Source organism: Anguilla anguilla, chromosome 5, assembly GCF_013347855.1.
Source record: "Anguilla anguilla isolate fAngAng1 chromosome 5, fAngAng1.pri, whole genome shotgun sequence".
Taxonomy (NCBI): domain Eukaryota; kingdom Metazoa; phylum Chordata; class Actinopteri; order Anguilliformes; family Anguillidae; genus Anguilla; species Anguilla anguilla.
In genome coordinates this window covers 14,831,150-14,855,948 of record NC_049205.1, presented here as the reverse complement: position 1 = coordinate 14,855,948, position 24,799 = coordinate 14,831,150, and the positions used below count along the sequence as shown (strand labels likewise).

The 24,799-nt window shown below is 46.3% G+C and overlaps 1 protein-coding gene across 4 annotated transcripts in view; it reads left to right on the top strand.

The window, feature by feature from the left end:
- The window catches only part of LOC118226748 (phospholipid-transporting ATPase IA), a 124,560-nt gene that overhangs the window by 25,367 nt on the left and 74,394 nt on the right, over window positions 1–24,799 (top strand). For 2 of the 4 annotated variants that reach the window (XM_035416588.1, XM_035416585.1), the window contains exons 3-12: window positions 2,818–2,917; window positions 4,625–4,723; window positions 12,013–12,058; window positions 12,643–12,683; window positions 15,069–15,142; window positions 16,867–16,936; window positions 18,316–18,443; window positions 21,251–21,362; window positions 22,689–22,854; window positions 23,273–23,278. In XM_035416588.1, the coding sequence (XP_035272479.1) occupies window positions 2,818–2,917; window positions 4,625–4,723; window positions 12,013–12,058; window positions 12,643–12,683; window positions 15,069–15,142; window positions 16,867–16,936; window positions 18,316–18,443; window positions 21,251–21,362; window positions 22,689–22,854; window positions 23,273–23,278 (842 nt within the window). The remainder of the gene's footprint in view (window positions 1–2,817; window positions 2,918–4,624; window positions 4,724–12,012; window positions 12,059–12,642; window positions 12,684–15,068; window positions 15,143–16,866; window positions 16,937–18,315; window positions 18,444–21,250; window positions 21,363–22,688; window positions 22,855–23,272; window positions 23,279–24,799) is intronic. The other 2 variants (XM_035416589.1, XM_035416586.1) reach the window with 1 other exon arrangement.

The window sequence follows — 24,799 nt, the reverse complement described above, 5'->3', positions numbered from 1 at the left end:
TTTGCAATGGTGGTATGTTTACCTTATTGAGCCAAATCCCAGTTCTTCAATCCTAAGTCTTCCTTAAAGGAGGGAAGCTTCTCTCTCTTCCTCTGTCCTCCCCCCTCCGTTTTCCTCCCCCTCTCCCTTCCTCTCCCCCTCTCTTCGTATTAGTGATGCGTTTTTGGCCTTCTGTGCGTCATGTTCAGTGATGCCCTGGATTCCCTGATCCTAGGGGGAAAGGGATTGTGTGCTGGCGTGTGAACGAGAAATTTCTGAATGGCCTCCATAATGAGCCGCACTGTAGATGCGGTACTCTTTGCCCTGTGATACACTCTTTGTCCTGTGCGTGTGGATGAGTGTGAGGGGAAGCGAGTGTGTGTGTGCGTGTGTGCATGCGTGTGTGTGTGTGTGTGTGTGTGTGTGTGGACCCAGGCTGCAGCTGTTAGGGAGCCGCAGATGATTTTTTTCCCCCAGCCTTCTGTGTGAATGAGCGGACGCCTTCATTGAAGCTTTCGTGAGCGGTTCCCTGGTGCAGGGGGAAATGACGGAGAGTTTGTCTCTGTCAGTGTGTGCCTGCTTATACAGTACGCTCCTCTAACTGAAGTGTGTGTGCGTGTGCATTTGTGTGTGTTTGCGGGTGTGTGTGCACCTCTGAAAACAGCTCGGTGGTTCTTTTTCTGTGTTTTTAAGTGTGCATATCTGTCAGTGTCTGTGTACATATCGCTCTCTGTGTGGAAAGTGTTCACGCCTGTCAGTCTGTGTAGGCCTGTGTGTCTATAGCTGCCGGTTTTTGGGCGTGTCTGTCATTGTCTGTGTTACATGTGTGTGTGCAGCTGTCTGTGGCTGTGAGTGGGTCTCTGGTTGGAGACATGTTTGCGGGTGCCTTCTCTGGAAACTGATGAAGCCAGTGTGCATGTTATTATGACGGTGCCAGTGTGTGTATCTCTGTGGTACAGCTGGTGTATCAGTGATCATGTGTATGTGTGTGATCGTGTGTATGTGTATGATGGAGTGTGTGTGCTGGTGTATGTGTGTGATGGAGTGTGTGTGCTGGTGTATCTGTGATCGGGTGTATGTGTGCGATGGAGTATGTGTGCTGGTATATTCCTGTGACTGTGTGTGTGTGTGTGATGAAGTGTGTCTGTCAGTCTCTCTGCCCGCCCCCTGTCAGAGGGGTGACCCGCTGCATTTGTTCTTCCTGGCTGCGGCCAAAAGTAAGCAAGCCCGGGGCTGATCATCACATATATCTCCTCCAAAGTGGCCGTGCTGCCTGGCCGTAATACATGGATAAATCAGGACCCGGGGCAGGTTGCAGGCTCTGTCAGACGCACCATACCGTAGCTCATGTCACCCTGTCGCACTTAACTGCCCCTTCTCAAGTTATTCTTTAAATATTCTTTATATTTACCACTTTGTCAGTTAGAATATATATGTATATGTATATATATATATATATGTGTATATATATATATATATATATGTATGTATATATATATATATATATATATATATATATATATATATATATATATATATATATATGCAAAAGTATTGAGACCATGACACAGTCTTTGTTGTTTTGGCTCTGTACACCAGATTGGACATAATGAAATCATGAACATGAGGTGAAAGTGTGGACTGTCAACTCTAATTTTAGAATTTTGGGTATTTATATCCGTATCTGCGTGGCTGAAACATCTGCAGGAACTGTGTGATGCTATCAAGTCAGCATAGACCATAATCTCAGAGGAATATTTCCAACACCTTGTTGAATCCATGCTGCAAAGCATTCAGGCTGTCCAGGAGGTGAAAATGGGGGACTGTGTATACAAAGAGCTGAAATTAAACACGGATCACTCCATTTGGATATAAATACCCTTAAATTAAAGCTGACAGTGAGCACTTTAACCACATATTCAATGTTTTGTTTTAAATCCAGTGTGCTGGTGTACAGAACCAAAACAACAAATTATGTGTCTGTCCCAATACGTTTGCCTGTACAGGTATATCTTGCTTTTTTCATGATTTTACCTATAGTGCTATGCATGTGAAGCTAAAGCTGTGCTTCTGTTTCAGTCCATGGTTTTTTTCTGTGATTACTGAAAAGAAAAGAAAAAATGGTTTCTGGAAACTTCTATGAATCTGCATTAAATCCAGACGCTGGCATTTTCCTGCAGCAGTACTGTTTAAGGGCTCGAGGAGTAGGTCATTCGAAATGTTTAATTCTAAAGGTTAGTGAATGATGTATGAGTGTACCGGACAAGCACAGAATTCTGGTAAATGGGATTTTCTGAAAGGCCCCATGTGCTGTGTTTTTCCTCCCACCATCCACTGTAGTTAGACTGACAGGAGTGCATGAACTTTGATGCATTAATGCTGCCGTCCTTGAAATGTATTTGTACAGCATGAGAATAACTCTAACTAAGAGTGACTGCACAAGGTATGACACTTTTCAGAAAGGTAACAAGAAAATTGTGTAACCTATTTGTCACTCTCTGTAGCATTATTCACAGTGAAATAGCTTCAGATAGAAAGGTCAATAATTAATAAAATCCAGCATAATTACAATGAAACTGCATGATAATCTTCCTGTTAGTAAATATTCAATTAATTGACTTAAGTCTAATGATAATCAGCTGACCAAAACTCAGTATTATTAGTTTAGTGTGAAAAGTAGCTGTGATTTGTGTTATGATGGCTTTAATATCCATTCATATACCATGCAAAATGTGTTTATTCACATGTTATTACCACATTATTGGTTTGTAATAACCTAAACTGGCTTCAGTTTCCACCAAACATGAATGTCTGTCTCTCTCTCCTGTTTCTCTTCAGCACCGCAAAGTACAATGTCCTCACATTCCTGCCAAGGTTTCTGTATTCTCAGTTCAGGAGGGCAGCCAACTCCTTCTTCCTGTTCATCGCTCTCCTGCAGGTAGGCTGGATTTCAGGGGTCAGAGGTCAGAGGTCATGCCACCGAGTCCCATACTTGGTGCCCTGACCTCCTCCACCTGACCACCCTCCCCTTTGTTTTGTGAGCCCAAGTGGCGTCCCTACCCTGGGAGATGCGTAAACCTGAGCTCAGGCCTTCTGTGTGGTCAATATGTGCTACGATAGCCATTTATTTTAGGGCAGCACTTCCCAAGTCCGAAATTAAACTGGAGCCGCGTAGAGCTTCGGCTCAGATAAAGCCGGGAAACCAGAACATGTTCTAAGGCACACGCCTACATTCACAGTGCCGAACCTCGGAGCGAAGAACAAAGGGGCCTTTAAATATGCAACGGTCTGACAAGGTCGACCAGGTAACTAGGCAACACGGAAGGGGCCATCTCGAAGAGGGCCGGTTGAACCGCAGTAACCAACGAGAGTCTGCGGCTGCACCCTCTCAGCTCTGATGCGCTGAACGCTTGCTCGAATATGGCTAAATAACGGGCTACAGGTAGGCCACGCATCTTGAGTGGTGGAACTGTAACCCTAGCCTGTAGGACAGAAGGAAATGCGGTCAAATGGGGCGGTATCGCTAACAGCTGCAGCCTTTGGAAACAGAAACTTCCTTAACACGAGGTTGCCAACCCCAGATATTGATAACACAGGCATCGAATCCTCATTATCATCTCATTGTTTTTTAAATCTGTTTGACACGTGCTGAATCGTTGAGTAGTGTTTTGTTTGTATCCTAACATGTCAACAGACAAAACGTGAGGGGACTTGATTGCCGTTTAAATTTTAAAGAAATCCTTTGTCCTTTTTCACAATAAAGCTAATGGTTCGGACAGAAGGCAGCAGCTCAAAATCTCTATTAGAAGCTTTGCACAGTGCACACACTGGGTTTTCTGTTGCGGATCATATAGGGAGGGTTAATGCCCAGATTATAATTCATTTCACTTCCGATTCCTTTTGAATGCACAGATTTGACATTCAGGGCCTTAACCACAAATCACATGCTGTCATTTTAAATGCACCACGTATTGTTGAGACGAAACCAGGTCAAAACTCAGCAGAGTGGAGACTGCCCATTTACTGAAATGTACTGCCTCAGGTGTAATCTGCCATCTTTTCGTTTTTTATGTATTTTTAATGGAAGAAAGCTGGTAGGTTTTTGATTGCTGTTGGTATTCAAAGCCTGAGGTTTTGTGCAAAGCCCTGCTGGCATCATACAAGCGGAATGGTACAATATGAGCAAAATATTTATATGCCGCTTTAGCATATTCCATGTCTATTTTATAATTTCTTTGTTGAACTTTTAATTAACCAGGCCCTCCCACTGAGATAGAATCTGGCTTACAAAGGAGATTTGGCCAAAAGGCAGCACAGTATGCACAAAACGCATAGAATAATAGACATCAGTGATTGCAAAAAAAAACAAGCAGTGCCCGCAATTAAAAATGATTACGTACTTCCCACAGTGCTTCTTGGATTCTTGATTTAATTTGTTCAGTAATATGGAGCTCTTTCGACAGGGCCGAGAGGCTAGGCGGTTGAAAGCTTTCCACCGAGGCGCAGTCCTTGATAGCTGCAACTTCTTAAGGGGGAATGGGGGGATGGGTGTCTCCACAGCACAAATTCAGCTGAAGCCTTCATTTAATTAAAACACATTGTCCTCTGACCCCCTGTCTCTTTTTTGTTTTTTCTCCTCCTGCAGCAAATTCCGGATGTTTCCCCGACGGGACGCTGGACCACCCTGGTCCCCCTGCTCTTCATCCTGGTGGTGGCGGCCGTGAAAGAGGTCATCGAGGACCTGGTGAGGACCCTAACCCGACACACCGCATCAGATACTTACCCAAACCCACACTTCCACAGGCATTCTGTCTTATCCGCGAATCAGTTTTCATTTAACTGAGTTTGACTGGGCTTCAAGCTGGTCGGCTATCCAAAGCCACATTCAGCCCAGCCAGGCGCTGTTCATTAATTAAAAACCCAGAGCAGTTTGCAGTCTGGCTGTCTTCATTCGAACATTCTGCTAATCATGTATTCAGCTTCACTTTCTGTTGAAGTTCTCTGAAGGAGTTGGAGTCTGGAAATGATTAAAAGCAAGATCTCGCGATGGCCGCGGTCCAACTTGTATTTAATGGTACCCTGAATTTTTTACTCACTTTTAATTGAAGTGTCAGCCAAGGCATATGAGATTTGTGTGAATAATTAAACTAAATTCAGCCGGCTGTCCTGACACACCGGACTTCCTCTGGTGTCATGGCTGTGAACGTCGCCCGCCCGCGTTTGCCGGAATGTAATAAATCGATGTTATTTATAAATTCGATTTGGACGGATGGGTGGCCGTTGATGTAAACGGAAATTTACCGGCTCCCCCCCCCCCCCCCCCCCCCTCCCGCCATGTCTCAGACCGGCACGCAGCCGAGCCGGTCACTTTTCCGGGCTCTGTGTGACGGGCGCAAACGCGGCCGTCCCACTTCGTCGCCTGCCACGCCGCGTTAAGAAGACCTGTCAGTTGGCGGCCCCCGTGGACACGGCGGAACGATGAGCGGGTTTGACGTGACGGGCGGAGGCGACGGGCGAATGGACAGCTAGCCGTCCCGTTCACACCCGCTTACTAAAACGCTTGCTAAAGGGGGCGAGCAGCCGCCAGAATATTGTGGATTTGGGGGGGGGGGGGGGGGGCCGCTGTGAAGCTAAATATTGACCGCACTGGAGCCCCCCTCACTCTCTCTGGGCTGTTTTGCAGGAAACAGCCTGTCTGATAGGCTAATGTGGTTTGATTCGGCTGGATCACCGTTAGCATGCAGCTGCTTAGCTGCGGTGGCTGGGGCGATGAGGAGGCTGCGGCAGGTTCGCCCAGCTCCTCTCCCTCAGCCCTGCAAGCGAGCTGCTGACCGCAGTAAAGGTTTCAGCGAGCTTGAGTGCGCTCCTGCCACTATCATTAATCACTGGGCTCTCTTGTTGCTCAGAGGTCTCTCAGTTCTGAGAGAGAGAGAGGGAGAGATAAAGAGACGGAGAGAGAGAAGGAGAGATAGAGAGACAGAAAGGGAGAGATCGAGAGACAGAGAGAGAGGGATAGAGAGAGACGGAGAGAGAGAAGGAGAGATAGAGAGACAGAAAGGGAGAGATAGAGATACAGAGATAGAGAGAGAGACAAACGGAGAGAGAGAGAGAGAGAGAGAGAGAGACAGAGGAAAGGAAAAAAGGAACGTGCACACCCACACGTACATGTGCTCACGCACACACACACACACACACACACACACACACACAGCCGATGGAGGACAGGAGCACAGAAGCCTTGCACGCTCACACACAGGAGAGCGCGCCCCTCCCCCTGGGATGAGCACACGGTACTGTTCCCCGAGATGACTGCGGCTTTTATCCACGGGCCAGCTGGCATCGCATGAAGCGTGGCCTTTGCTTGTACCTGCAGGGACAGGAGTGCAACTGTTGCTGCAATTATGGTTGAAGATGGAGGTCCTTGCCCATAGGCAGAGCGTTAGTGCCGCACCACAGGGAACTGACATCCTGTCTGCACCGCATTAAGAATGCAAGCGAGTTAAATCTGCTTCCTTTATCGAAAGTGAAAAGAGAAAAACATTTCAGTCCTGACGATGAAATCTTGACGCAGGTCACCTGAATTCTTTTGTCTAAGCCCCTCCCCTAGCCACTCTCACACCCTTCCCTCATATAATTTTGTCTGTACTGTAAGCCCCTCCCTCCCCTCCTCACTGCACGTGCTCCGTCCCCACTCTGTCTTTATAATGGACCTGTCCGGTTGCAGATGGCGTGCCGTAGGGTCTGCCGCGCGCTTGAACTCTATTGGGTGATAGTTCTGCAGTCAGCACCTCAGTGTAATTCCCCCGCAGGGGCGTCCCCCCCCCCCCCAACCCTGCGCTCACTCCTGATGAACAGCCAGCCCAGCGTTTTTCAGAGGCCCCCCCGCATGCGAATATCATTGAGTGAGCAGGGTTTTGGGGGCCAGGGGACATACCTCGTTACCCCAGTGAAGGTCGCTCCCTCACAGATGCAGTTCACAGGCGAGATGAACAGAGTTTGGGAAGACTCTCCGTTTCAATTTCAGTTTATTGATATCATCTTTATACTAATGGAACATAAATAGACTTACAATTAGTACAAACCAAATAATGGATAATTCTCTCTCTCTCATAGCTAGTCCTACACTCTTCATGAAGTGTGATACATCCTTGGCATCCTAACCTCCATGTAATTATGGCTATTATGTCCATTTACTGTACTCATGTCTATCTAACAGGTGAGGTCACCTGCATCGCTCTGGTTCCCTTTTCTCTTCCTCTTTAGCGTCCCTGTTAGCCTAGGTCACAGTCCTCAATCCACCCCTTCCCAGAATGCACCGCAGCGCCCCCTTCCACCCTCATTATCCCCGCTTTTATCGCTGCATCATCTTGATTAAAAACGTTCATCTTTCTCCCGCCCCTCCCAGAAGTGTGCAGACAAAAAAGGGGTGGAGGGAGGCGGGGGTGAGAGAAGCTCTCCTGACCCCGCCTCTCCTGCCTGTGATTGATGCTCTCCCAGATGCTCTCCCCTTTTCTTTTTTTTCTTGTTCCGGAAATCGGGCAGCGCCGCGGCAAACGGTGAAAAGCCGGGGCGCTCGCCTGTCCCCGCGGTAACGACTGCGTCGTTCGTCCCTTTGGATTCAGGAAAAGAGAGGCGCCCCGCCGGGCCCCACTCTGTTTTCGGGGCGCAGGGGAGAGGAGATGGCTGCGGAACAGCGTCGGGAGACCTCGTGGGGAGAGGGAAGGGGGTTACCATGGTAACCTGTGACATATCCCGAGCTCGTGGAGAGGAGCGGGAGCCGCCGCTGGGAACAGCTGACGAAACGCGCTCTAATTTTATCCAGGTGCGCGTCAGTCGCGAGACAGAAGCTCGCGGTCAGCCGAGAACAGCAGTCATAGGACTCACGGGACCTTTGCGTACGATCCGCCCACCCCCCTTTTGCCAAATGAACAAAAAGTACAGAGTATCATGACTTTGTAATGAGCTTGTATTGCAGGGATTGTGTTCAGGTCCTGAGGACCAAAACTGAGGCAGGAGGGACTAAAACTAAGAGAGGGGGACTAAAATCAGCAATCCCGGGGCTGACTCTTTGGTCCGAGCTGTCGCTGGTTTAGCGTCTCACCCGCAGTGCACCGAAACACGGACTCTTCCCCCCTGGCCTTCCCTCAGAACAGCCCTTCTGTCCGTCACAACCCTTCTCCCGGGCCTGTGTTTCATCACTCTTTTAATTTAGCCGACGTACAGGGCCGGAGATGCCATGAGGCGTGATTCATACGCTGCTCGTAAACGTTTCCTCGAGGACCCGAGAGCCGAGCTGTTCTGGAAGCAGTGGCCTTAAACATCCAGTCGTCTTTAGCCGCTGCCCTCAACTTGGTTTTCTTCATGTGTAATGGCAGCATCAGTGTGAATGATAACTGTTGACATATTTGTGAGTCATATAAAAAAAAAGAAAAATATTGCTGTCAGAAAGCTGTTATGGACTTGTGGGAGGCAGTTATGAAACAGAACGCATGGCTCCGTTTGATGAAAACGTGTCAAGTCTGCTTTTCAGAGAGGTCTGTAATGCCTTGTTCAGGCTTTTTAATTAAAGGCCATCCTTGGGGAAAGGCCTGTTTTCAGACAGAGAACTGGCTCTCCCACCATTTAGGCTGTCCTTCTTTCATTCAGCCAAAAAAGACGTCGCTTGTTCCTGCGAACACAGAAGAGTGAATGAAAGCGTGTCTTTATAACGAGGCTCTTTTATTATAATAATTTGTGATTCATGGTGGTAATCGTCGTACGGCGGTTCTGAATCGCGCTGTGCTGTGTTTTGATCTGTATGATTTAAACAAAATAATTATGGCCCTGCCTCACTGCTGTCTCATTGGGCCCTGGATGAATAAGCACATTAATCGTAGTTTTACACAGGGTTTTTTTTTTTTTTTTCAGGATATCCCAATGTTGCTGTAGGGACTCAGATCTTTATTGACCATTGTAGTACCTCTATTTAATGTTTGTGAGGTACAAACAATATAACCCCAAGGAATGAATTGATGAATTATTCCTACTAAATGATATTGAATTGTAAATTGTCATTTTTTTTTAATGGTGCAATGTTGTGTGTTCACTGTGAGTGAGGTCATTGTCTGCATTGGCATGGAAAGGCTCCGAAGCTTTAGCCCGTCTATGAAACGCGGGCAGCCGTGCAGGGACCTGAAAAGGCCTATTTCAGTGCCTCCGCTTAGGGCTTGTGGGGTACAAACACTGAAACCCGCAGGACTGAGCGGTGACAAGCGTTCCGCGCCGTAGCGTCGTCCCTCCCCCCCCGCGGGAGCCGAGCGCGACGCGTGTCCCGCGCCCCCGCCATGGGCGAGCCTCTCCCGTTCGGCGCCGCAGAGACTCTAACGAGGGCGGCCGTCAGCTGCTGCCAAGGAGCACACGCCAACAGAATCTGCCGCTCTCGGTCTTTTCTGGAAACGGCCCAAAGCGAATCTTCGCCCACCCCGCCCCCCCCGCCCGAGACCTGAGTCGACTTGTGCCCCTCCTGTCCTCAGCAGTGCGGAATTCGGACAAATGAGCGGTTTTGAGGTCGGAGAATATTCCGGAGGGTAGTTATGCTCCTTTAACTTCCTTCTTATCTTGATACTGTCCCTGCCTCAGTGTGTGTTTCGTTTCACCATTCACTGTTATCAAGAGCGAGCATCTTTACATTTTTATCCATTCATAATTATCTGTGACCCGTTCTCATAAATGAGGCAAATGTCATGAGCATCCCATAATTTTAAAGCTTGGGCTATGCTAATGAGCTATAGAGATCTCATTTTTCCAGAGTCAGTCGCAGTTGTACCGTTGCATGCCCTGGGTGTATTCTGAATTTGTTCTAATTGCTCACTGTAAAAGCATTCTAATTGCACACGCTAGGGGTTCCTTAAATCCCTTTGAAAGGCACTGTAGTAATCTGTGTGGCCTCGTCTGGCTGGGATGTTCCACTGGTTTCATTTGAGCTCAGGAGGGGAGGTTACATTCCTCCTTGCTTGGAGAGCACAAACACCCCCCCCCCCCCCCCGCCCCACGCTCTCAACAGAAAGGCGAGGCTCAGCGGGTCAGGAGAACGGTCCCGGCGGTCGAACGCGCGGGCGTTCGCGGTTCCCCTGTGACGACAAGAAAGGGAGCGTCAGACCGGAGGGAGAACGGGAGGGGTATTAACGGTGAGGAGCGGGAGTGGTCAGTTCCGTTTGCGCTGTGCGTCACTTTGGTGGGGGGGGGGGTGGGGGTGATGGGCTCCCTCGCTCATTTCGTTGACGCAGACGCGTCCGTGCAGGGGCCTGCAGCAGAGGCTTCCCCCCGAGGCTGCGGTCGGATGCGGTCGCGGTCCTAATTGCGGTGCCGGGGGAAATCCACAGTGATGCCCTCCCTGGCTCTCCACTTCCGCCCACCCACTCCCCTCCCCTTCCCCCTCCCCCTCCTCCTCCCCTCCCCCGCTGTGTCGGTTGAGTCATCCTGCCTCCCAAGCCTAACACCCCCAGGACTTCTTCCCACTGGGTGACCCCGTCTCCGCTCCGTTTTCTCTCTCTTCTTTGTGTCTTCCCCTCCTCCACGCGTCACGCTCTCACTCTCGCAGTCTGTGGGATCCGGGTCGGGTTCCGCCTTTTGTGCCGAAGCGGCTTTGCGGTTCTGTATTGATGTAAAAAATAAACAAAATAAAAAACTTCGGTCCGTCAGTAGTTATCTGTATTCCAGTAACAGGCGGTTCTGCTATTGAGCTGCAGTCACTACACAATCAGGGGCCCCGGGTGCAGAAAGTATTTCAATTAATAATACTGGCTGGTGGGTATTGAGTGCTGCGTAGCGCGCTATGTGTGCAAAATGGGTGCAGAATTTTGAGTGCGTGCTAACAAGAGCTGGCGAATTCACAATGTGGGCAGCGCATTGCTGACCCCTTTGGAATCCTCTGCTTTGAATAGGCTGCTTTTTGTACGGCGAAAGCATTTCCCACGGTTCTTACAGCAGTCCCAGAGGTGGGCATCATCAGTGCCGCAGAAAAGCATCGGAGGGAGGTTCGCGTGGAGCTCGCGCTGCTTTGTTCGCTTTCTGTGCGTTCGTGTTTTCAGAGCACGGAAAGGTTTTTTCCAGAGCGCAGCTGATAATGAGGAGACTGGTTTCTTGCGAGAACTGACCCCAGATCAGGGGATAACTGGGTGAAGATATCCCAAAAGGCGGTTTGCTTTTGCGCGTAGTCCCGAAGATCAGAGAAGGCAGCGCGACTCGGGGGGCCCCGTCGCCGGGGTAACGAGCCAACGGATCGCGCGGACCGCCATCTCTGACCGCGGGCGCTCCGTTCCGGTCGAGCGGAGCCAAGCCCAGGTCCACCAGCGCCATCTCGGCTAAGGAGGGTGTGGGGGGCGGTTATTCAGGGAGATCAAAGGAAGAGTGTAAACGGAGGGGCGGGGGTCGTGTCGGTGTCCGACACGCTTCCATTTCCCCACGCTAGCTGCTGACCCTTCGCTTTCTCTGCTCTCCCCCCCTGAGCTTCGTTGGGCTGTGCAGCTGCGCTTAAATCTGAATGATTGGGTCCTGACACAATGTCTCTTTTATTATCTGTGAAGTGGCTGGCGAGGAGATGGTGCTAGTTGCCTAAGGTTACTGCACAGCAATGATGCTTCAGCTCCTAGGACAAGATGCTTCTCAAAAATTGTTCAGACAGGCCAAATATTCTCCCTATTCCTGTGTATGAAATATTGCTTGAATAAGATGAATTTTACTTGTGTAAACAAAGGAGGTTCCTCGTTGAAATATTCATTGTTATTACTTGTTATTCTGTCACTAGTAGGAGGTATATTGACATTTGTGCAGATTCAGACCTGGATATCAATCACAATTTTTGATGCATCTGAATAATGTATTTGTTTTTTGTCAATGGAAAGAAAGGGCCAAGAGTATATCTTTGGATTTTGCCCTCTGAAGACACACTCCTGCTGTGCAGCATCAAAGATGAATATTTGTTGGTGGCAGGCCAGATGTGATGTCAACACTGTAGAACAAAGTGTGTAATCATTGCCCGTTTCTTTTTCCTAGAAACGGCACAATGCAGACAGCGTCGTAAACAGGAAGGAAACGCAAGGTAAGGCCTACCTGCAGGCTCCGTAGCGCAGCCCAGGATTCATTTACAGCCCCTTCACAAGGTTAAATTAGAACAGCAGTATGCTTGGCCTAATCTGCCAAACTGGGATCAACTGCAATATACAGTGCTGAAAGATGCGCAGTGCGCAGATCGGTGATGAATATGCAGGTCGGTTTTGTTTTGATCAGAACGTGGCTTTGCTCAGCAGGAACTGAAGCACGTTCGTGGGGGATGCATATGTGAGTGCTGCAGAGCAGTGACTGATGGGATGTTGCCATTTTTTAAATGAGCGCACAGCTTTAACTCTGACATCTCCCTCCATCAACATTGACCCTGCACTCTACCGGCCTCCTGAATTTATGCACGGTGCCCTTATTTGATCTAGCACCTTCTACATGTTTACCATACGTGAATTTGTCAGATCTGATCGACGGCTTCAGTTTAAATATTCGGCCGAGATACGACGCCGATCTACGCTGCGTTGTTTTGCCTTGATAATGTCCCTCATTGCTTTAAGGTGATTTATTTATGAGCCTATATCAAAAAAAAAATGCTGTCTCCTCTCTCCTTCTGCTTTTCGAAAGTGCTGAGGAACGGCGCTTGGGAGATCGTCCACTGGGAGAAGGTATGTAACCGGGTCTTATTCCATGTGAAGATGGAGTGTCGGGGCGGAGGGGCGGTGGGGCGGGGGTTTGGATCCGGCAGAGCTGTGATATTCATAGGCCGCGCTATAAATTATGCAGGTTTGCATTTGCGAAGCCTTTCCGGGCTCTGACGTAACTGCGCCTGCATTGTTAAGGGCAATTAGCAGTCTGTTCTGCGGAATTAGAGCATGGAGCAGGTGTGGTTTTTTTTTTTCCCCCACACGTTTCTCCTCCGCCACCGATATCTGCTTATTACAAAGAGGAGGAGACGTTCTCTGGTTCTGTGTGCTGTAGGTGGGGAGACGGCCGTCTGCGTCAGCCTGTAATTAAATCCAGCGTTTTTTCAGCGTCCTCGGCAGCGTCGCTGGGGAACGGAAAGCAGCTTTTGATTGTGATTTTTTTTTTCTCTTTCACGAGCAGAATTAATTACCCTGTCAAGAATGCAGTCGCAGTAATTAGAAGGTGCGAAGCCCCGCTCTCTGTTGGCTAACTATGTTTAGCCAGCGCTCTCACACAGGCTCCGTTTATGAGAAGCAGAGGAAGCATACAGCGAGGCATCGTCTCTGCAAACACAATCTGAGGCTATTGTCTCATTTTAAGGTTTATACACAGTACGGCTTGCCTTGAATTCTTAAAAAAACTGAATGAATAGGCATACTTTTTATGTTTTATGATTATAAGCTAAATGGAAGCCACACATTACATGCACACATACACGCAGACACACAGACAGACACAGACATAGTCATTGACATAGTCACACACAGACACACACACACACATACACACACATGCAAGGTGCTTCTATTGTTATTTTGAATGCTATGAAAAGAAAATGACTGGAACAGTTTTGTGATGCATTGTAAAGCACTGCAGCAATGAATCCGACTCTGTCTGCATTTGACATGAACAGCATGCCCCCGCTGAACTGACCCTTCGGTTACATCACTGGAACTCTTTGGCTTGACATTTCAGTGCAGACAGGGACAATGTAACCAGACGCACAGAAAGGAAGTTGTCATCCTTTTTCCTTATAACAATGGGACTGACAGTTATATAGGCAGACAGTTCTGTGCAGGAAAACATGATGAAAAGTTCAATGTTCATTGTTGTTGGACTCCCTTGTTTGGCTGTCCTTTGCATATTTTATCTCAGCGATGTTGACGAAGCAATCGAAGCAATTCCACTCTTATTTCAAGAAGCACACGGCTGTTGATAATAAGGCACTTATAACGGTCTCAATCAGGCATTAGCCTGTCAAATCCTCCTTCAGGCTAGCCAGAGTAACTGATTGGTCTGTGTATTAATGCACAGTGATATGAAAATGCTAATAGTTAGTTTCCAGCATTGGAACAGGGCCTACAGTGAAACAGTTTTGTTCTGTCTGTGAAGGCTCCTAACCAATGACGAGTTTGTTTCTTGCATGTAGCGGTGGGAGATATTGTTAAAGTAAATGACGAAGAATACAGCTGACGCAATCCTTCTCTGGTCCAGGTAGAGAGGGTTACGCAAAAGCAAAAAGTGCCTTTACAAAAATGACCTATAAATTATGGATGCTAATCAGAATTAGCAACAGTAGATAGGAAATGCACACATACACATGTAAGCATAATGATTTATGCTCTTGAGAACTTTCCAGAATGTCATACACTTCCCATCTTGTGAATGGCTCCACTTGTGCATTCCACACAGTTGAGATCAATGTGAGCTCTGACTGGGGCTAATGATGTTTTGCCTTATTTAAGCCATTGCTTCACTTGGAGAGCACAGCGTCATTAATTAGTTGCGATCCACATTTTTGCTTCTCCATTTTTTTTTCAAAATACATGCCCCATCAGGGCTGGCTGTGAGATTTACAATTAAGTGGGCAGGAGGCGGCAATCTTTACGTGCCATAAAGTTTCCCCCGTCGCGGCGTAGCTGAAGCGCTGAACCGAAACCCTCTGATCGGTTCCGATTGGTCAGCCGCATCCCAAATGACGAAATCGGTCTTCTGAGCAGATGTCTGGCGCTGTGCATTAGGGTGTACCGCTCCTTTAAGTAAGCCTTCCGGCCTGCTCCACTGCCTCTGATTTCTAACGTGTATGACCTGACTCAAATGGCTTTTTGGGGGAAAAAAAGCAAAAAAACTAAATTGGATTTTTGGGGAAGCAGTTGTAACATTTTGTGTGGTTATATTTTGTCAGTAAATTCTGTTTGTCTCCCTTGTTCACGTTTTAGCTCACAAATGCTTTCCCACAATCCCTTGTTTGCTTTCTCTCTCTCTCTCTCTGTCTGTCTCTCTCTCTCTCTCTCTCTTGCTCTTTTTCTTCCTCTCTCACCACCCTCCCTCCGGCGGCACTGCGGTGGTGGTGGCTGCTAATGTAGGTTTCTATCGGGGAGATAGTCAGAGCCACCAATGGAGATCACCTCCCTGCCGACCTCGTCATTCTGTCATCCAGGTCAGGAGTCCAGCCTGCTGCCTGTTTTAGAGAGTCTGACAGAGCAGTGGGTCTTCTGTTTCAACCAGGGGGGCACTTGGCCAGGCCAACAAAACAACAAAACATATTCAAGTGCTGGTCATTGACAAGTCATTGTAATGTAATGAGAGACACAGTTCCTATTACACAGGCATTAATGCATCTCCCCACAGCCCTGTACGTACGTTTGAAGTTGTCCAAGCAACGTTGGCCTGGCCGACTGCCTTTCTGGAAGTACCAGAAGTGATGGAAGCTGTCTCTGTCTACTTCTGTCTCTGAATCTAATGATAAGGTTCAATAGTGAAACAAATTAGAATGATATTAGTGGCTTACTGTATACACAATGTTTAGAGCTTATTCTGACATGTAGAACGTGGTCCATTTTTCTACTCACTTATATTGTGGACTTAGCAGAAGAACTGGAAGATTTGGAAAGATATCAGTTAGACTAAAGCTAAGCTCTACCAATGTAGAAATGATGAATCTTCCCTTCTGCAGCAATTGTCAATACTAAATAATTGAATGAGAAATGCACAGATTGGTGCTCTCACACAGCTATTAGGAGCCGTTGCATTTTTTTTATCGCTGATGTTGCATGCATTGCCTGAACCACGCATGAATTCTGCTGCAGTCTGACCACCAACTTTGGCTTAATGTGCCACGATGTGTACAGTTTCATACAAACTGCTTTAAGCACTTACAGGTATTGTGTCAAGTTTTCATGAACAAATTGCGTGATAGCTGCATGTTGATCTGCATGCAGATTGCTTCCCAGTTGTACGCTCGCATACAATATGTCTTGCACATTTATATTTGCATTTAGCCTGTGCATGTATGCAAGCGACCTCTGCATCTTTCAAGCACTGGCTCATTTTTGAATGGTTGAGGTGCGGTAAGGTCCTGCTTCAGTGTTTGGCGAATGGAACATTGTGTGCCTGTTCAAGCCACCTCGTGGGCTCTAAGGTCCCCATTAGAGTGGTGATTTCTCATCTTTAGGTTCGGTCCTCGCTGTGCATTATTTACCTGACAAAAGGGATCCATAATAGCCCCTCGGCTGGAGGCAAGCACCGTCTTGCTCCAGCTCGGTGTGCTTGTGCCTGTTGCCTGCTAATTGTCTATCTGATTAACTGCAGTGTGTGTGCAGGTTGCCGTCTTGTGTGTTTTTGTGTTGTACGCAAAGGACAGCTAAATATGCCAGATGTGGAAAAAGCGGGACTGGAAGCCATATATATTGGTGCATTGATTTATTATTATTTTTCTGTTGCAATCTGGCAAAGGGCTATCTGAAATTTCAAAATTAACTATTGACTCTAGATCTGAGGGACATTTCATTACAGAGAAAATGTGTCGGCTCAGTTATTTTCCACTGTCGAGCTTCAAAGCGGGCTCTCCTGTCTCAGGTTACACTGGCGCCATCATCTTTAGCTGTCCTTTCTGAGCTTTCATTCCATCAAACATCTTTGGGGAAACAACACTCCTCATACTGTAATAGAGAATGACAAAATGAAATTCCCCTTTTTTCTTTTTCAATTGAAGACTTCAGTGTGCGCTCGAATGAAATACTCATTATTGTGAAACTATTAAACAAATAAAAGGAGCAATAAGTTGATTAATACAGAGAAATGAATGTTTGATGCCGTGGCAGTTTGTGTGTGTGTGTGCGTGTAGACTGAACACAAAATTCACCCTCATTCCTTCTTTACCAGCGAGCCCCAAGCAATGTGCTATATTGAGACCTCAAACTTGGATGGAGAGACAAACCTTAAAATACGACAGGTGAGTGCGTTTGTAGACGGTGTGGAGTTTTTTGATCCTTTGTATTCCTCTACAAATAATTGCATCACTCATGTCATGGCAGAAATTATATCCTAGGAAGCGCTACAGTTATACCAAGGAGGCCCCATTGTAAGATTCAGCTTCATAAATAATCATGCAACTACATGGCCGACAGTCGATTGTGTAAACCACTGTGACACTGCCTGTAGCTACAGCTCTCTACCGTTGTCTATATTGAAGTCATTAGCAATGCGTCAATCCTGTTGTGTACTGTCGGATTAGCATTGACACACAGGCCTATATGTCAGTCATCCATTAATCTTGGCACAAGAATTCGAGCTCAGGTGTCAAGTATAATGTGATGTAATGGTGGAAGTTTATTCTTTGTAGGGATTGTGAAGTATGATAAGGCTAAAAGCGCTGTTTCCAAAGGGTGTGGAAACAAGGCTAAGAATAGCGGCCAGGCTCATAGAAAGCAGGTGCTGAATGGCAGGTCCTGTTACAGCAACGGTTCTCGGTTTAATAGGTTGTCAGGTACGACGCTGCGCTGGAGCGCACCGCCCACAGCTGGGGTCAGAACCCACTCAGCTTCTCGTTCCCAGAGGAGGGAGGGACAGTTCCCTCTGCTCCAGTGAGCCCCAAATCCGTGCTGTGCTGGAGGGGAAGGCCGGCAGGGAGGTCCCTGGAGGCAGGGCGTCCTTGGACGCTATGCGTCAGGGAAACAACCGATCCATAAACCATTAGATTTGCTTGCGTTCGGTTCCTCGTGTAGCAACGATTAGGGAAAATACGGCGTCTAAAACGCGGAAGGACAGATATAGCGTGTCGCTGCCAATGCTGGGCGAACTGATTTATTCGGTGAGAATATCGGAGGTGAAAAGTGTAGCAGGTGTGGGTAAAAGCCTGTTCATCGTCAGAGATGGGAAGGTGTGAAAAGAGAGCGGTGATAATAATTTGCTAGAGTTACATTGTGAAGAGTGCGGTGATGAAACCCCTGTAGGGCACGATTCTGTCACAATGATTTTTTTTGTATTAATAACAACAAGATTTGTTATCTTGAGGAAATGACGTAATGGTCTTAGGTCATTATAGTGAGTAGCAATGTGAGCTGTATGTATGAATGTACAGCCATAAACATCTAGCATTTAATTTCTTATGGAGTATGGCCAGTGTAATCCATCAGTAAATGCAATTTTAAAATTCTGCACATCACAGAAGGGCACATTATGGCTTTGGCCTTATGGAAAAAATAAATAAAATGAAGGCCTCTGTTTTTAAGTGAATGCTATGTTTGACCTATGCAGAGTTTGCATTAACAGAGCCAAGATGGCAGCCCCGATGGTCTTCTAACCTCTCCCTGCTTCTGCTGCTTTTCCCAGGGCTTACACGTCACCGCGGAAAACAAGGACATCGACAGCCTGAGCAGGCTGGGCGGGCGCATGGAGTGCGAGAGCCCCAACCGTCACCTGTACGACTTTGTCGGCAACATGAGACTGGAAGGCCACAGGTTCGACAGACACTCGCTCTCGCATTGCTTTCAGGTCTGACCGGTTGGCTCATTTGGCTACAGGGTGGAGAACTTCCTCAGGCTTCTGCAGAGCTTCGCCTCATGTTCACAGTAGTGTTTCTGGACAGATAACCGGGTGATTCATGGGTAGGGGGTGTGTTCATTCCAGGTGAAGTACTCCTGTTGTTCTGTGAAAGAAGCTGCTTACCTAGAAGGTTCAGCATGCACAGAGCTCTTGAGTACATTTGAGTAAATTTCAGTGTAATTACATTTTCCCCCAAACCGAAGCACTTACTCATAAGGGTGCTCTCCACTTTCTTTGGCCCTGAATCTTAAAGTGCTTTTAGGATAGATGTTATTTTACCTTCCTCTTATTGGATGCACTATTTTAAGGTAATTTAATTTTTAACTTAAAAATTCCATCAGAATAAAAAATCTGATTCAGAGCCCCTGGCCTACAGACGCTGGACTTGGGCTGTTTTTTTTGTTATTAGCTCAATCCCATAGTTTTTATTTTGGTTTTAATTGAATTCCTCTTAATTTGACATCATATGACATCACTACAAGAAAGAACAATGTAGTGGTGGTTCTGTATATAACAAAAAAGTGGTTCGATTTTTTTTTCAACTTACTTCATAATGCCAATTTTATCCAATGTAATATTTTAATATTATGTTGTTGATGTATTCATTTTTTATGGTGTAAAACAGTAGAATTAGTTTTGGTAGCTACCGTAAAGGTTAAGGTAAAGTTAACTTTCTTGGGTTTTTATATTATTTCAGTTTTAATATGTTTTTTTATTGGCCTAGACAGTTTTATGTGCAATGACAGATATTTTAGGTACTCACAAAAGTTTATGATGAGCATACAGCTTTAGAATAGCTGGTATAAGAGCATTTTGGGGTTTCTGGTGTGAAGCAAGAAAATACACTTCTAGTAACTGCAAGCAGCTTGTACTGCAACATTATTTTTAGAGAGGCTATACTTCTGAACATATTAATTTTTTGGCACTTATTCACAATTATAACATAAATATAGCTTTTTATATCACACATAAATATCTGTTTCAGTTCATTCCAGGTTACAGGCACCATAGTATACTGTATCGTTCCAACAAGAAAGAAGATGAAACTTCATTTTTTGAAGAATTGGGTAATATATACACACATACAACCTGGAGGCATGACTTTGCTGTACAAGCCAGTTTCCAGTGACTTAGTTTGCCCCTATACTGACTACTGCAAAGCTGGTAGGTTGTCAGAAACATTTGTAAATGTCTCAGATATCCTTCATTGCACACAAAAACTGCCTGAGCTAATTGTAAAGATGCTCTAAAACTGACATAATAGCAGAAAAACTGAACTGTCCCTTTAAGAGGCATGAATTAAGGAGCCTTACCCTTGGGTGCGTTGTCAGCGGTCACATGGCCGCCGGGGTTCCCCGGGCAGGGCTTTAGCCTGGGAGTTCTCAGCAGAGCTGTGAGAGCTGGCGCAGATGAGGGCTTCTGGGAAGGGATTAGCGTCGGCGGCGCCTCCGGCGAGGCTCCAGGTTAATCTGGCTCGGGGACGCTGTGGGAGTCTCCGAGCTGCCCTGTCCGCTTAGCTCGTCATCGTCTCCCCTCTTACCCAACTATCACCTGTCATCCCTCAGAGGCACAGGCCTCCCCCACCCCCACCTCCTAATACCACCAGCGGGATCGGCTGCTATGATCATTATCAGCACATGCTTTGCATACATGCATTGCACACCTATGATGCTGTATGAACACAGAGTGAATGGCTTATGCAAAGTGCGAACAGTCCCTCATCGTAACTGAATATATTATCAGTATACTGAAATAAATGTGTTACCAATGTATTGCAAAACTTAACAATATATTGGCAAATATACAAGTTACTTGTGCTTCAAAATATTGCAATATATTAAACTGCTGTGAAGTTTATTACTATATTTTCCAAGAAGTCCACATACTATAAATATATGGCAGTTATAATAACCTGATGCAGCCTCCAGCTGAGTCTTACTCATATGTGTTGGACATGCTCACTCTGTGAATTTTAACACTTACATCGGTACAGATTTGAATCATTAAATGCTATAATATGAAGCTGTGAACATATTGCATGTGAACATTTTTTAGTGCATTCAGCATATTTAAAGCACTTGTCTTGAACCCAGTATATTGATTCGAGACAGTGTGCTGTTTTTGTGTGCGCATGCATTAGTGGCACCTAGGGCTGTCGTTTGACTTCAGTAGTTTATCATATATAAGCATGTACCTAATCATCTTGCATCTAATTGGAGTTTGAAATTGAGGTTTTTGAGAAATATATTTGATCCATGTCCTGTGTACATAGCTTACTTACAAGTACTCAGCATGGCATATTCTGTCGAGCACTACCCGCGTTTTTCTTTTAAAAGGAAAAAAGCGTTAGCACCTTTGAACACGGATGGATAAAGTGCTATCCTTTCCCTGTTACAAAAGTAATTGTTGTTTATGTATTTGATGTGGATGTTGGAATTTTCATTGATGCATTGTGAAGTGATTCTAGATGCGTTGCTTCTATGGTTACAGGACCTGCTCATTTGCAACACCTATACCAAGGTTTTTTAAAGACTATTTCTGGAAATACATATGTGTATCTGGGGTAAAGTAAAAGGAAAAAAGTATTTACATAGAAAGCAGCAATGTTTATTAATTTCATTGAAATTATGATTTTTATTATGATTTTATTTGTGTGAGCACTTCTGAGCGTTTGTGACAGGTGGCTGACAGAACAGCATTCTATGGTTTTTTTTCACTCCAGCACCGTGCCACTGGGTCCAGACCAGATACTGCTGAGGGGCGCCCGGCTGAGGAACACGCAGTGGGTTCACGGCATCGTGGTCTACACCGGGCACGACACCAAGCTCATGCAGGTAGGGCTGCCCTGGAGCGGCGAGTGCCAGTCAGCAGGCGCTGGCAGGTATCGGCAGGTATCGGCAGGCACTGGCAGGTATCGGGTTTTTTAAAATAACTTTATTGATTTTATAACATTTCATAATACATCAAAAAGAGCATACAAAAATAGATTACATAACATACATCCCTTTACAAATCACACAGAGTTATATCTCAATTTCAGCCCATTCCAAGTCCAGGTCTCGGCAGGTCTCAACAGTCTCTCTGGCCAGCTTGTCCCCAGACTCTGTTTCATTTTGCCTTCAGCAGGGATTAAGGGAATGTCCATTTAAGTGGCCGTCATGCACTTTGAAACTAAGAGCGGCTTTCTCTCTGTAATGACCGAAGGGAGCCCCACTCGTTTATGCTGTAATGGCAGTGTATGTATCTTTATTTATGTCAACTGATATGTACCGTCTACTCGTTTTTCATAGTTTGAATGAATCTGTGGCTGTCTCCTATGGGGAAACCGGTTGCATATTTGTAAAAGACTTACACAGTACCATACTGTGTCATTCCACCACCACCAGTGGAATTAGATACTAAAGCCTTGTTCGCATGGGACAAGTTTGACCCAAGGAGATCCTGTAATTTAATTTTTACTCATTATGTGGGTAATTGCAGCAGAGTATTCATGCTGGATGAAACAATCCCTGCATTTTCACCCGAGTCACTGACCGTTTCCTGAATGTGAATGGGATATAATGTCAAATTAATAGAAGGATGTGATTCTTTTCCAGCGTTACCACAAATTCTTGCTTTTTGGACTTAGTGTTCCCATTTGTTTCAGGCTTTCCAAATGTGGCTGCTCATCCAACCAATCTCATGTATTTGCAAGATTTTCCTCTTCTGAGAACTTTTATTTTTTTCTTCCGTAAATTTGACTCCTTGCTGAGTGGTTGAGCATATGACAATCAAATCTCTCCCGCAGAGTGCAAATTGCGTTTTCTGAAATGTCTGTTCGGATTAGTATGATATAAGGATCTCTGAGTTCGATATACAGTAGGTAATCCTGGCTGGAATTTTTACTCTCCTGTTCTGTAAAAAATTATGGGCATGGAGGGTTCCTATGGGAATGAAATCACGGGAGTAGTTGGTAAAACTGGTCCTGTGCAATCTGAGCTTTAGTCATCTCTGGGATTTTCTCGGGAAATAATGACATTTTTGTTCTCCCTTGTTCCCTACCTCCATTACTGTTTTTTTCTGTCTAGGCCACATAAAGGTCAATTAAATGACAGTTCTCTCCTCCATTCCCTTTCTTGAACTTCTTTGCCTGTACCCCACCCCCTCTCACCGAATCCCAGAATACAACACGGCCACCCCTGAAGCTGTCGAATGTGGAGCGAATCACCAACTTCCAGATCCTGGTTCTGTTTGGCTGTCTCCTAGCAATATCGCTCGTGTGCTCCATCGGTCAGACCATATGGAAGGCGCGTCACGGCAACGACGCCTGGTACATGGACCTCAACTGTAAGAGCATCGTCCTCCGCGCCACGCCCCCCATTCCACCCCCCCCCCCCTTGCCCCCACCCCTCCTCTCTGCCCTCTCGTAGTCCCGCTTTAAACACACATGCTCCTCCTCAGTGTTTGCTCCTTTATTTGCTTGTGTGTACCTCGTTTGCTATTCTTGTCGTCGTTTTTTGTGTTGCTTTTCGTAAAAACTGTGTATCGCAAAACCACAAGTACAAAAGACTTCTAAGGGGAAGAAATGAAAACTGTGGCAGAATAGACCCCTCCCCCTTTTCTCCTCCCCCCCCTCCCCCCAAAGTAAAGATAACGCCCCCACACATTGAATGAAATGGTTGACTATCTCAGCGCCCATGTGCTGTTTTTTATTTCTAACATTCTGTTTTGGTTTTTGTTTTCTTTGTTGTTGTCGTTTTAACAGCTCCAGGTAACAACCATTTCAGTGCCTTGGCCATCTGTGAATGACCCCCCTCCCTCTGTCCTTTGTCCCCCCCTTCCCCCCACCTTTCCCACCCACCTTTCCCCCCCTGAGTTAACACCTAACCGTAGCTCTGACTCGCTAAACAAAAGAAGCCCCTTAAGTAGTCACCCCAACTTTATTAAGGAGGGCCTAAGGACCCCACACATCAGGATCCGTAGCTCGTACAAATTAGGGGTCCCCAATCTTATCCGGAAAGGGCTGGCATGAGTGCTGGTTTTTGTTTTACCCCAGCACTACACTACCTGATTCAACTAATGAACTTACCATGGTCTTCAATCAAGACCTTGATTAGTAGAATCAGGTGCCTTGGTGCTGGAATAACACAAAGACCTGCACCCACACCGGCCCTTTTCAGATGAGATTGGGGCCCCCTGGTATAGATCCTCTCTAGTGCCTGATCCAGACAACATTTCTCCCCACCCTGCATCTGGTGACATGCTAAACTCTTTGCAAACCAAGGCTTTTGACCTTTTCTGCTAGTTAATGAGCATGTTTTGCTCTCGTCTGTTGGGCTTTGTCGTGGAAAGCTCTTCAGATCTGCCGGGTGTACGTATCCGTTCCTTTGTTTACAAGTAGTATAGCGACAGGGACAGAGCACGGCAACATTTGCGAAATGTCTGCCAAGCCTCTCGTTTAGTACTCTTCGATTTGCACCAAAGATGTCCAACCAAGCTGCATGATTGGGAGCAAGTGCCCCTAATCAGGCCAGGGATCTACATCTTTTTTTTTTGTCGTTGTTTTTTTTGATGATGTTGCTTGAACAACTTGAAGAGGTGACTACTCGAAGTGTAGGCCTAGATTAGTCTCAGCTGTACTCTTTTGCGAAAGAGTTCAATAATTTCAGAAGTTGTACAAAGTGCTTAGCACATTTGCCCGATACACGTTTGCAAAACGTTTAGCGTCTCGATGAAACCATCTCTTTCTTCTGAACGGGTCTGTCGTGGAGTGATTTTTTGATTTATTTATTTTTGTGCCAGATTGATTCCGGCTTGTTTTATGACCTACGCCTTAACCCCTCGTTCCTGCACCACAGTGTCTCGAACTGCCAAACCGGAGTCGTAGTGCTTCTCCTCAGCTCAGACGCTGTGGTTGTCAGGGGAAACAGTCCCCGCCGATTGTGACATCGCATGAGAGGGTGAAGTGGAGTCATAAAGCAGGTCTCCTCATCTTCAGATTGATTGTGTCCCTGAAAAAGGGGGTGTTTCAGTCTACTGCACATTTTCCCCTCTTTTGTCGAGTAAAGAATTGTGTGGATTGCTGCCCTGTAAACATGTCAGTTCTGCCACATCGTTATTTACTTGCACTGCAAACCACCTCTGACTTCCACCACATTCCATTGGTTTTTAGTGTTGGAGCCCAGCAGAAAACACACCAGTGTGAGATGAAATTGAAATAGCAACAGAATGTATGTAGCAATAGCTAGCATGTTGTACAGGTGAATGGTTTATGCTTAAAAACAAATAAAAT